Raw genomic sequence first — 10,989 nt, 5'->3', positions numbered from 1 at the left:
TCTTGTAGATCCCGAAGGATGAAGTCCAGCCCGAGAACGAGGAAGCCGGATCTCTACCGACCTACGAAGGAGGCCGGATCCGTGACGGCCCATGAAGTATCCGGATCCGGCACGTACTTGGAGGAAGGCGGATCCTTGACGTACACGGCAAGACATTGTACCTGTAGTTAGGCAACTTGTATTCCGGCTAGGACTCTCCATGTAAACCCTAGATCCGTGCGCCTTTATAAGCCGGATCCCGGGAGCCCTAGAGGCACAACCACAACTCATTGTAACAACGCGAAAGCGCCCGGATAATTCCGGACAAGCAGCAGTAGGCCCTGTCATCGTGCAGGTGTTCCGAAGCTAGGTAACTCGCGTACCACCGTCCCGTGTGCACTCCGCCCTATGGCCCCTACTTCTTCTCCCCCTCGTGAGGATCCCTCCTCCGAGGTACCGTCGATTAGGCAACAACAGTAAAAATGCGACCATCTACAACAAATCCTGGAAATCTAGACTCTCCAACCAATCTCCCATAAAACTACCTTTCATATGACCACTAACTTTAGATCAAAGCATGATAGTGTCGGGTGAACATGAACCATAACCTCAAAAAGTGGACAAAACAAAAGAATCTGCACATCGTCTCAATATAACCCTACACTATCGGTAACCCTAACGAATGTACTACGCATGTCATCCAAAACTCTTGCACTATCTCTGGCCCGACGGATCCTCGAAAATACAACATCAAAGTAGAGTGGTTAGGTACTTACAACCATTGGAGAAGAATGGGGGTGCGCGACGTCGAGGTGCATTCCGTGGTCAAGCAGGCGATGCAGGTCGTGGTCGGGGTCGATGTTGCCTTCCTCTCGGCGTTTGTTTCCGCTCTTCCTCTTCGAGGACAATTAAATTCACACAACAAAATCACCCCATCATTTCTATTTGGAGATAGGTCCACTAGAATGTGCTTGCACTAAGCAGGGGGAGAATAGCGATCACAAATGGGTGCCGTTGAATGGCGCATCCCATTATGACGCTTTCGACGCGTTTTGAACTATGGATCCAACGACAATGTCAAAGTCATTCATTATCTAACATAGTCACAAGAAGATACTACCATCTTTTTGAATGGACACGGATGCCACCTATAGGGGGTGCATAGGCAGTTTAAATTTTTGACATGAAAGGAAAACTCCAAGCAATCTTGTATTAAGAATTAACAGAGCATAGCCTTAAGTATTTTGACATGATATTTGAATATCAAATATGCTACCTTGATTCAACAAGATTATCACAATTTTCACATGATAAACATAAACATGCATTCACTTTATCCCTAGTGAGGTACCAAAGGAATAGGTAAAACCATAATAGATAATGAATTTGTCGTCACTATTCAATCTGTACAACCATGCTACTCCATCTAATACACACTTCTCCCACACATGTTCTTGCATACAAGTTGGATCAGAACAAGCACTGAAGAAACGGGGTACATGCTATGCATCTATAAATACAACTTACATATAATAGATTCCAATCTCACATATCAATATCATAGAATAAAGATTCACCACATAGAAATTACATATATGACCATAATCATGTTGGGAAGCTCATATGGTACTAAGATCTATGAAGAATAAGAGAGAAATAGATCAAGCTACTGTCACATACCCATAGTCCAGAGGTGGAATACTCCCCCTTCATCATGGTCATGATGTTGAAGACGTTGGAGAAGGTGGAGATCCCTCCGGAGGTGGCTGCGGCAGAGTTTCCCCCTCCAATGTTCGTTGCTTTAGCCTTTGTTTTAGTGTTTCAGTGTATCGATGTTTCGGTATTTCCGCGGCGCTCTCCTCGAGGGAACCCTGGGGGTCGTATATATATATATATATATAGGGGTTTTAGGTCAAATGAAGTCGGTTGGCGAAAGAATCAGGTCAATCGGAGGGCCGAGGCTCAAAAGAGCATGTTGAAGCAGCAAACCAATTTGAGTTAGGAATCTTAGATTTAGGTGAAACCAATTTTGTTGGAAAGATGATGAAAAGAAATACCCCAATAAATTAAGAACAAGTGGGGTAGATTTTCCAAGAATTTTAAGGTGAAAACTCTCGATACAAAGAACTGGGAAAAACTCCAATATCGAAAACGCAACAACTATTTTACGTGGGATCAGTTTTCGATGAACTAGAGTTTGTCACGAGAATAAGCACAATATCTAAAACTCCATATGGATAAGATCCAAATAACAACCAAGAAAGATAATGCAAGGATTAAAAGGTTTGAGCTCTCTCCGAACGATACGACTGTGTTACTCACTCGAGAGCCCTCTTGATAGTACATCAACTAACCTATAAACCTATATACCAACTATACCATGCGACCGTTAAGAAAGAAACCATATAAATAAAAAACCTTAACCTTGCGCATTCCAATTGAGTTTGATGATGACGATCTTGACCACAACAAGATGGAATGCCTTTCTTGATTGTGATTGGTTGACGAAGTGTTGTGGATTTCTCCCCCATAATCCATCATGGCATAGCTTCTTCTTCGACGCATCTTCACATATCAATGATAACCATAGGGATGACAAGCTTCAAGCTCATGATCTCCTTGGGATGGCTCACCTTGAACTTTCACATCATTTCTTCTTTCTTCCTTATGTTGATGTCTTGAAGATACGCTTGAGGGGTCACTTCATCTTCATATTTAAGACATACTTGTCACTTAATCTTGTTCATTTCATCTTATTACAACCTTCAAGCCAACATATGAATAAACTATTGCCTATGGACATATCCTATAATTGAAACTCAATGCAAACATTAGTCTATAGGGATTGCCATTAATTAACAAAACCACACATGGGGCTTCGTGCACTTTGACTTTCAAAAAAGGAGGCATATATTTTTAATCGTAATTTAGGTTTACACCCAAAAAAAATGACACTATTTACAACAGTGAATAAATTCACTATGAAAAGACTTATCACTGGTGGAGTTAGAACATATGTAACCAGGGTGCACTGAGGGTGAACAATTATAAAACAATTTTAGAGGTGCACCTTGTGGTGGAATATTTTTTTGTTTTACAAAGGAAAGTTATCTAGGGGGTGTCTAGTGAATCCTGGTAGCTCGCCGTGGATCCGCCACTGCATCTTATGGTGGAACAGTTGATATAGATTTGATATTATAGATGCTCATATTTTTATCCGTACACTTAGTTAAAATTGAACAATGTTGGCTTTTGATTAACTTTATAGTCCCTCCATTTAGAAATAGTCTACATTCTAGAAAAAAAATAGTTTGCATGTATTAATACTAAGATACGTGAACAACACCATTTTTTCTCATTTTTTTAAGAATGTATACTAAATTAGAATAGAGAAAGTATGTACTCTCTCCGTTCCCATTTAATCGACGCGATTCTTTGTCACTCGCTTTAGCATTTCGTACTATGCTCGTGTCGATTAAAACGGAACCGAGGGAGTATTATTTTGTGGAATAGAGGTAGCACATATTTTAGAAGATGGAAAACCAAGTCACGTGATAAGAGGAAAAACAGATTTTTTTGATTAAATTTATATGTATTATTTTGTGGAATGGAGTTAGTACATGTATTCAGAAGATGGAAAAAACAAGTCACGTGATAAGAGGCTGTCAGCATTAGTGAGCCAATAACTGTGCCAAATCCAAAACCATGAAAACCTTTTACGCCGAGCAGACGGAGCCGGACATCTCAACGGAACGGCCGGGCTACTCTACTCGCCCCACAAGACCATAATGATCCAGCGTGCAGGCTGCGTGCGTGTGTGGACGGGCGGCGGCCGCCGGCGTTCTCCTGGCACGCTTGTCATCGCCTTGGCCGTGACTCGATCCGGCGCGTACGGCCTCCTCCTCCCCGTGACCCCCCTCCTTGTTGAAGACCGTGTCAGCATTAATGGACGTGTTACCTCGCGCGCCTCCTCCGCTCTCGCTCGCTGGTGCGCCGGAGAGCTGGCCGGATCGGACAAACACGCCGCAGCCCTCCGGCAACGGCGGGATCCTGTGGGGCGCTCGCGGCAGCTTGCGCCGCCCACACTGACCGGTGTCAGGGCCCCGATCGAACTCCTGAGCTGAGAATAGCCACCCCCACCCCGGCCCAGCCTCACCTGCGAGAGTCTGCGGTAGCCGCCAGCGGGCCGGCCGACCGACGGGGCCGGCTGGCTAATGAGGAAGAGACGAGCTCGCAACTTGGCATTCACTTGCGGTCCAGCCTCGTCGTGCTCGCTCGCTCGCGTACATGGGATCCACCGTCTGATTGCATGTTTCTCACCTTGTGTGGTAATAACCGGCGGTAAACCGGCGGCGCCTGAGGAGCTACGAGTACCACATGTACTTGGTAGTACTACATATATACATACTACGCATTATCTCGACTTGTATGTGGACCTTGATTGATACCTGTAGTACAAGTACGTCCGAGCGAGTCACATGCAGTGTCCTTGGTATCCTACTCGTACACCACGCCCGTGGAACAGAGCAGTGACGGGCACACGACTGTTAGAAGCATCCCCACTCGTTGACGCTCCTCACGCCCAAATCCGGCGAAATTTTCGTCCGGATTGGAGGAAGATTTGGCGTGGGGAGTAGTAGTTTCCCGACCGCGTGCCCGAGCGAAGTCGACGATGCGAATTTAAAAAACGGAAACTTGACAAACTACGGCTAAATTCGGGTGAATATAGACTAAATTTAATGATATTTAGACTAAAACGGGAGGAGTTCATACATAGAGGCCGAACTCGACTATATTTCGAATTCGGCTAGGGAATGCAAACGCTAATTATAAAACACGGCGCTCTACATGCCGAAATGGCGGTAGAACACCGTGTAGTCGCCGTCGCCGTCGTCGTCGGAGCCGTCGTCGTTGGCCTTCGGCCGCGCCGCCCGGCCGCCGCGCGCCCGGCCGGCGTCTCCCCACCCCGGGATGGCTTGTACCCGTCGTCGTCGGAGGACTCGAGGTCGACGACGGGGACAGCGACGCCGGATGGAGGTGTCGCAGGACGGCGGTACCGCGCAAGTCGTCGTTGGCGGTTGGAGTGGCGCGGGCGGCGAGTTGGCGTGCGGCGGCCGTGTCCAGCAGCCCGCCGCCGCTCGCTCCTCCTCCGGCGCTCCCGGCCGCGCCCGGCCCGGTCCCAGTGCGGCGTCGTCCGCGCGCTTCTCCTCCTCCATGTCGTGCGGCGACCCGGCGATCGCCTCCGCCATCGCGGCGTCCTCCGCGCGCTTCGCCTCCTCCTCGGCGAGCCGGCTTGCGGCGGCGGCCTCTTTCTTCGTCTTCTTCTTCCGGCCGTTCCGCGGCTCGGAAGGCTGTTCTCGGATGACGAGGGCGCCGCCGCTGCGCCTTCGGTCGCCGGCGGAGACGCCGGCTCCTTCTTGACGCGCACCGGCGTCGAAGGCGACGTCGCCTCCTCCTCTTCCACCGGCGCCAAGGATGACCTCGGCGCCGATCCGGAAGACGACGAGCCGGCAGCCATGCGCCGTGGCGCCGCGACGTTTCCCCGACGGCGGCTCGCCGATGCCCTCGATGCCGATGGAGGGGGCATCGTGAGCACCGGGAAGTTGCCGCCCTCGATGTGCTCGAGGACGGCCTCGAGTGTCCGGCCGGCGCGCTCCACCACCGTCGGCGGCCCACGGCGTTGTTGCGCGCGAGTGGAGGCGGCGGGCCGTCGTAGGCCGCCGCCTCCGCTCCCACCGCCGGAGGAAGTAGGAGTTCCACCGCGTGTAGTTGTCGGGGTGGTGGCGCGGGTCGGCGCGCTCCTCGTCTGGTCATCGTCATCCTCGCCTCCTCGATGGCGACGTCGAGGGCATGGCCCTGCGGTGGCGGCGGGATCGGAACGCCGCCAGCACTTAGCCGCCGGCCGCCTCCGGGAGGCCTCGTGTCCGGCGGGCAGGGGTACCCCGCCCGGTGGAGGAGGTGCCCCTCCCACGTGTGCGGCGACCGGCGGGGAAGCCGTTGTTGGCTGCGCCGTCGTCGCCGTAGAACGCCATCTTGGGAGTAGGGGAGAGTGGAAGGAGAGTGGAGCACGGGGTACGCCTCGCGGTGATCGGACCGGCGTATATAGGCGTGGGCGGCGCGGGGATTAAATGCCGCGTGGATTGCGACGCGTCCGCGGCGAGCCGACCGCGGCGGCCTTTAGTGCGCGCGGAAGACGATGCGTGCGCGGAAGACGACGACATTAACTCGCCGCGTGGCCGGCGAATGCGACCGGCGGCAGGCTTTACGGCGCGCGGAAGACGATGCGATGAGGACGACGATCGGCTTCTCTCGCCGACAAGTTGGGGCCACCGGACGCGCGGGAAGTTTCCTCGCCGTTTGCGCGCTTTCACTCGTCCGGAGTCCCCGAGCGCTCCCGGGGGCCGGGGATGTCGTGGGATCGCCGGATGGATTTAGGCCCAAATCCGGACGAAAACGAGGAACCGGGGGCGCGACTGGGCCGAATTTCGCCGTCCGGATGGAAAAAACGCTCGCCGGGGGCCTGTTCGGGGGGACGAGTGGAGATGCTCTTACTGCAGCACCTGTACGTACAAGGTTCCGATCGAAGGCTTCATACGTACGCAATCGGAACACGACATGCCCAGCTAGAGTTTCATATAGCGTGACGATCGAACAACAAGATTCATGTGTTTGCTTCAATCTGAAGCGTGAAATTAACCATCCGGGCAGCGGCTTGATTTGTAAACGTACGCCCAATGAATACGGTCATGCAATTTGGCACGCATGCGTGCCAGCGTAGCTACATATAGGTAGCCTCAAGTGTTGCTGTGGCACCATTAAACGGAGACCAACGTATTGATCGTCGATCGATCATCGATGGATCTGACCCCGCATGGCTGGCGGGCACCAGCATACAGATTTCGGACACAGTGTTATCCTAACGAACGAGGACCGCGTGGAGCAGAAACAGCATACGTCCAACTGTACATAGACAGTCTTTTCCCCGTACACGTATATACACCCTTTTATGCATGTCAGGTCAGGAGCAGTAGAAATTCAAGCCAAGTAAATACGCGGGAACGAGCAGCTAGTGCTGTAGCTCCGACGCCCTTTTGGGCAGGCCCCGAAGGCAATCAAGCCCACACAGTGCAAGTTACTGTGGCGAGATCCAGCCGTTGATTCGCTTGCTATCCACTCCAACCTCTCGTCCGTCGCAACAGTGGTGCTACATCCGTCAGTTCGCCCAAACAGTGAAACCACTGGACGCTGGACGGGTGAGCCAACGAACCCAACAGCTACAAGGACACAACACGAGAAGCTTTCGCGCTCTGGTTCACAGCTCGTATCGGTCGCAACTAGGCATGCACGAGAAAGAAAAACGGCAGCCGTACGTGAAGCACGTAGTACACATATTTGACGATTGAGTTGACAGGACGGGAATCGCAACGAAAGCTAGCAGCTAGCGGTAAAACTATCTGGTCCGGTGTCAGTAAAACAGTGAAAGATGACACCATGTCTCTTGAAGGCAGAGCAGTCGCCAGTGGGCGATACACATAGATAGTACACGTAGTACTTGATCTCTTTCTCTGATAGCAAGCGGGCAGCACAAATTAACACACTTAAGTACTGAAGGTTTATCATTACAACGCCATGGCGCCACGCGCGCGCATCATTACATGAACAATATGAATCTTACGTAGGACTAGGAGTACATGAACATATATAGGCATAGCCTTAAGCTTAGCTTAAGCTAAATAGGGGGCGCACCTCACCGGCCGGGATGACCGTTAATAACCTCCCGGCCATGGTGGAAGTCTCCCAGGTAAGCTAGCTAGAGCTAGTTAACAAACTGATATGATCAATCAGACGCTACAAATTAACACTACTACTTCCTGGTTAATTAAACACAATAAACAGTAAAATTATGACATGGATGGGTAGGTTTGTGCGTGCGTGCGTGCATGGCGCCGTGGCGTTGTAATGCTGATGACGAGGCAGTGACGTAGACAGAAGGGGCACAGGCTAGCTAGAACTGGCACGGGGAAGGCGGCGAGAAGAGTCCGTTGCGGGTCCAGAGGTCGGCGAAGGCGTGGAGGATGAGCGGGTGGTGGCGCGGCGAGTTGAGGGAGAGGAACTGGTGGAGGAGGTCGTTGAGGTCGTCCCACGCGTAGATCTCCTTCTCCACCACCATCTGCACCATCGACTCCCGGAAGTCCTCGTACGGCTCCGCCGACTCCACCGCCACCGGCACGCTCTCACGCGCCACGCGACCATGCTCTTCGTCGCCGCCGGCGCCGGCGCCGTCCCAGGCCGCGCGCCTGCGACGCCGCCGCCGCTGCCTCCGCCGGCGCCGCGTCTCCTGCTCCGGCTGCTCCGCCTGGCCGTGACGACGCGCGGCCGCAGCAGGGTCCTCGTACAGCGAGTTGTTGGTGAAGGAGGCGGGGCCCCAGGAGGCCGAGTCGGCGGAGGTGGCCGTGGTGCCGCTGTGACCGCCGAGGGTGGTGGACGTGAACGCTGTCGTCGCCGTGGAGGTTGACGACGCGTTGGGCGACTTGGGCTTGCCGCCCCTGCCGCTGCCTCCTCCGCGGAATGGGAGGGACGACGAGGAGAAGATGTTGGCGAAGAGCTTCGGCCGGCGGCAGTTGCAGCCGATGTCCACCACCGGCGGCTGCCGCAGCGTGAAGCTGCCCCTCCTCGACGCCCTGTTCGACATGGGATGGCACAATGTAGTGCAGGGTACCGAGCAAGCTTAGCTTGGTGCAGTGTGTGAGCTAGCTGAGAGTGTGGCTTCGAGATGGAAGTGTTCTTGGAGCTTGGAGCGGGGGGTGGTGGTGCTATATATTAATGGGGAGCCATGTGAGAGCGTGAGTTGAAAGGATTGAATGGCGAGTAAAGAGATGGTGACATGAACAGCGAGGTGGGGGACGATGAGGTAGCATGTGAAGAGGATAATTATACGTGCAGGGGGAAATGTGTGTGGGGAAATAAGCTGAGACCGTGCAAGCTGCCATGAGACGCCCCAGACGTGCTACGTGTACCATGCGTGTGTGCATTGTCGACCAGTGCATGCATGGTTGCGAGATACTCCATCTAGATCTCTCCTGGGATCGGAGGAGAGGATCATGTATGTCAGACGGAGGAGAGCTGCACACAGGGCAGAGGTGAGAGGTGTGTATGCATCAATGGTTCCTTGGGTGAGTGTGACTGGACACTGGATGGTTAATTTGGCGCAGTGGATTCAGAGCAGGGGCGTTCCTAGTATAGGAGGGCATGGTGTGTGTGGTTGGGCAGTAAAAAATAGTAACAATCTTCTCACGGTTTGGTAATATGACGAAACTCTGCTGCTGAGTTGACCGATTGTATGCATGTGAGGACAAGCTGGCCATGCTGCTAGGGCCAATCTTTCTCTGTTGAAGCCATCTTTTCCCAACCCACTACAGTACTGATTCCTCGAAAAATATATATCGGTACAGTACTCGACTTAACAATTGGCACTTTACAATTGCGGCCTATGGCGTCATATCTGCAATTTTCTGCTACATTATATATATTCTTGCCCCTACCCTGCTGCTACTCTAAAGAATTAATATATTTTTAAACAGTACTAGAGAATTATTTTGTGGCACTCGCTACCTGACAAAAACCAAAAACTACACGTTGCTACGGGCTACAGCCTCGGGTACACGGTTTTCGTCCGAAACCCCTGGATCGTCTTTTTAGCTTTGTAAAATATAAAAAAATAGATAGAAATTTTAAATACTAATAAAATCTCCGTTCTTTTGGGCTTTTCAGGAGCGGGTGAAATTGTTGGAATTCTATGAAAGAGTCCCGGAAGCCTGGATGCATGCCAGTTTCATCCGACCTGGTGGAGTGGCACAAGATCTGCCTCTTGGCTTATGTTGAGATATTGATTCCTCCACACAACAATTTGCTTCTCGTATCGACGAATTAGAAGAGATGTCAACCCCATGTATTATGTCATCCAGTTTTAATAAGAATTAACAAACATGAATTTTGAATTTTTTGCAAAATTGTGTCATGTATCGGTAATACGGGATTTTTGGTTGCATACGAACTCGAAAAAAAATTAATATATGAAAATATATCTACGCAAAATTTCCCTTTTGAATTCACCCGGTTAGCCAATTTTTAGATTCTCAAACTGTCAAAGGAAAGTATAAAAAAATTCAGGTTTTTGGTTTTGGAAAAAAAGTAAAAAAGTTATTTTTTATTTACTCAAGATTATTATTACTTCATTAATTTTATTTATTAAAGTAATTATTTGAAATTCAAATAATGAAGAAGTGTGACATCGTGAAGGAGAGGTTAATAGGATTGATACGATAGTAGTATCAATAAGAGCATCTCCAGACGCGTCCCCCAAAGCGTCCCTCAAAGCAATTTGGGGCGCGCCGGACCAAAAAACTGTTCCAGGCGCGTCCCTCAAAGCTCAATTTTGTCCGGCGCGGCCCGATACGGTGTCCGGCGCCCCGAGCCCGTTCCCGACCCACAGGGGACGCTCCGGGCACGCCGGACACAACGAAAAGCGAGACGGGGAGTGGTGGGGCCGACGCGTCAGCGGCACAATAAATTTTAACCTAACCGTCGGCTACCTCGCGGCGGAACTTATTCGCGCGCAGTGACACACGACGGCATCTTTGCCTTAATGGCGACGGAGGGGCAGGCGAGACGTCTCGTCGGTGCTGCGCAGCCTCCACGCGTCGCCGGCGTTCGCACGCCACCGCCCGTTCCCGCGCGATCTTCCCGCCTCTTCTCGCCTCTTCCCGCGCTCTCTTCCCGACGCTGGCGTCGATAAAAGGTCTCCCGGCTCACTGGTAGCCACCACAGCCGCCGGCAACAAACACAGCCCTCGTCGCTCCACCGCCGTCTCCTCCACCACCGTCTCCTCCACTTCCACTCCCGGACTCGCAGTTCGTCATTGACGTCGCCCCCCGAGAAGAGCGGCGGCGACGAGGGATGGAGAACTGGCGTGCACATCATCGGCAGCAACGGGAGGCACTCGAGCAGCAG

The 10,989-nt window shown here is 51.8% G+C and overlaps 1 protein-coding gene across 1 annotated transcript; it reads right to left on the bottom strand.

Annotated features, from left to right (window-relative positions):
• Window positions 1-7,984: 7,984 nt before the first annotated feature.
• LOC124660241 (transcription repressor OFP8-like) lies at window positions 7,985-8,671 on the bottom strand. Its single transcript, XM_047198036.1, has one exon. The coding sequence runs from the start codon at window positions 8,669-8,671 to the stop codon at window positions 7,985-7,987; it is 687 nt and encodes a 228-aa protein (XP_047053992.1).
• Window positions 8,672-10,989: the final 2,318 nt, after the last annotated feature.

Source organism: Lolium rigidum, chromosome 6 (genome assembly GCF_022539505.1).
Source record: "Lolium rigidum isolate FL_2022 chromosome 6, APGP_CSIRO_Lrig_0.1, whole genome shotgun sequence".
Taxonomy (NCBI): Eukaryota; Viridiplantae; Streptophyta; class Magnoliopsida; order Poales; family Poaceae; genus Lolium; species Lolium rigidum.
The sequence above is the reverse complement of the archived record's forward strand: the minus strand, read 5'-3'. Positions and strand labels throughout refer to the sequence as shown.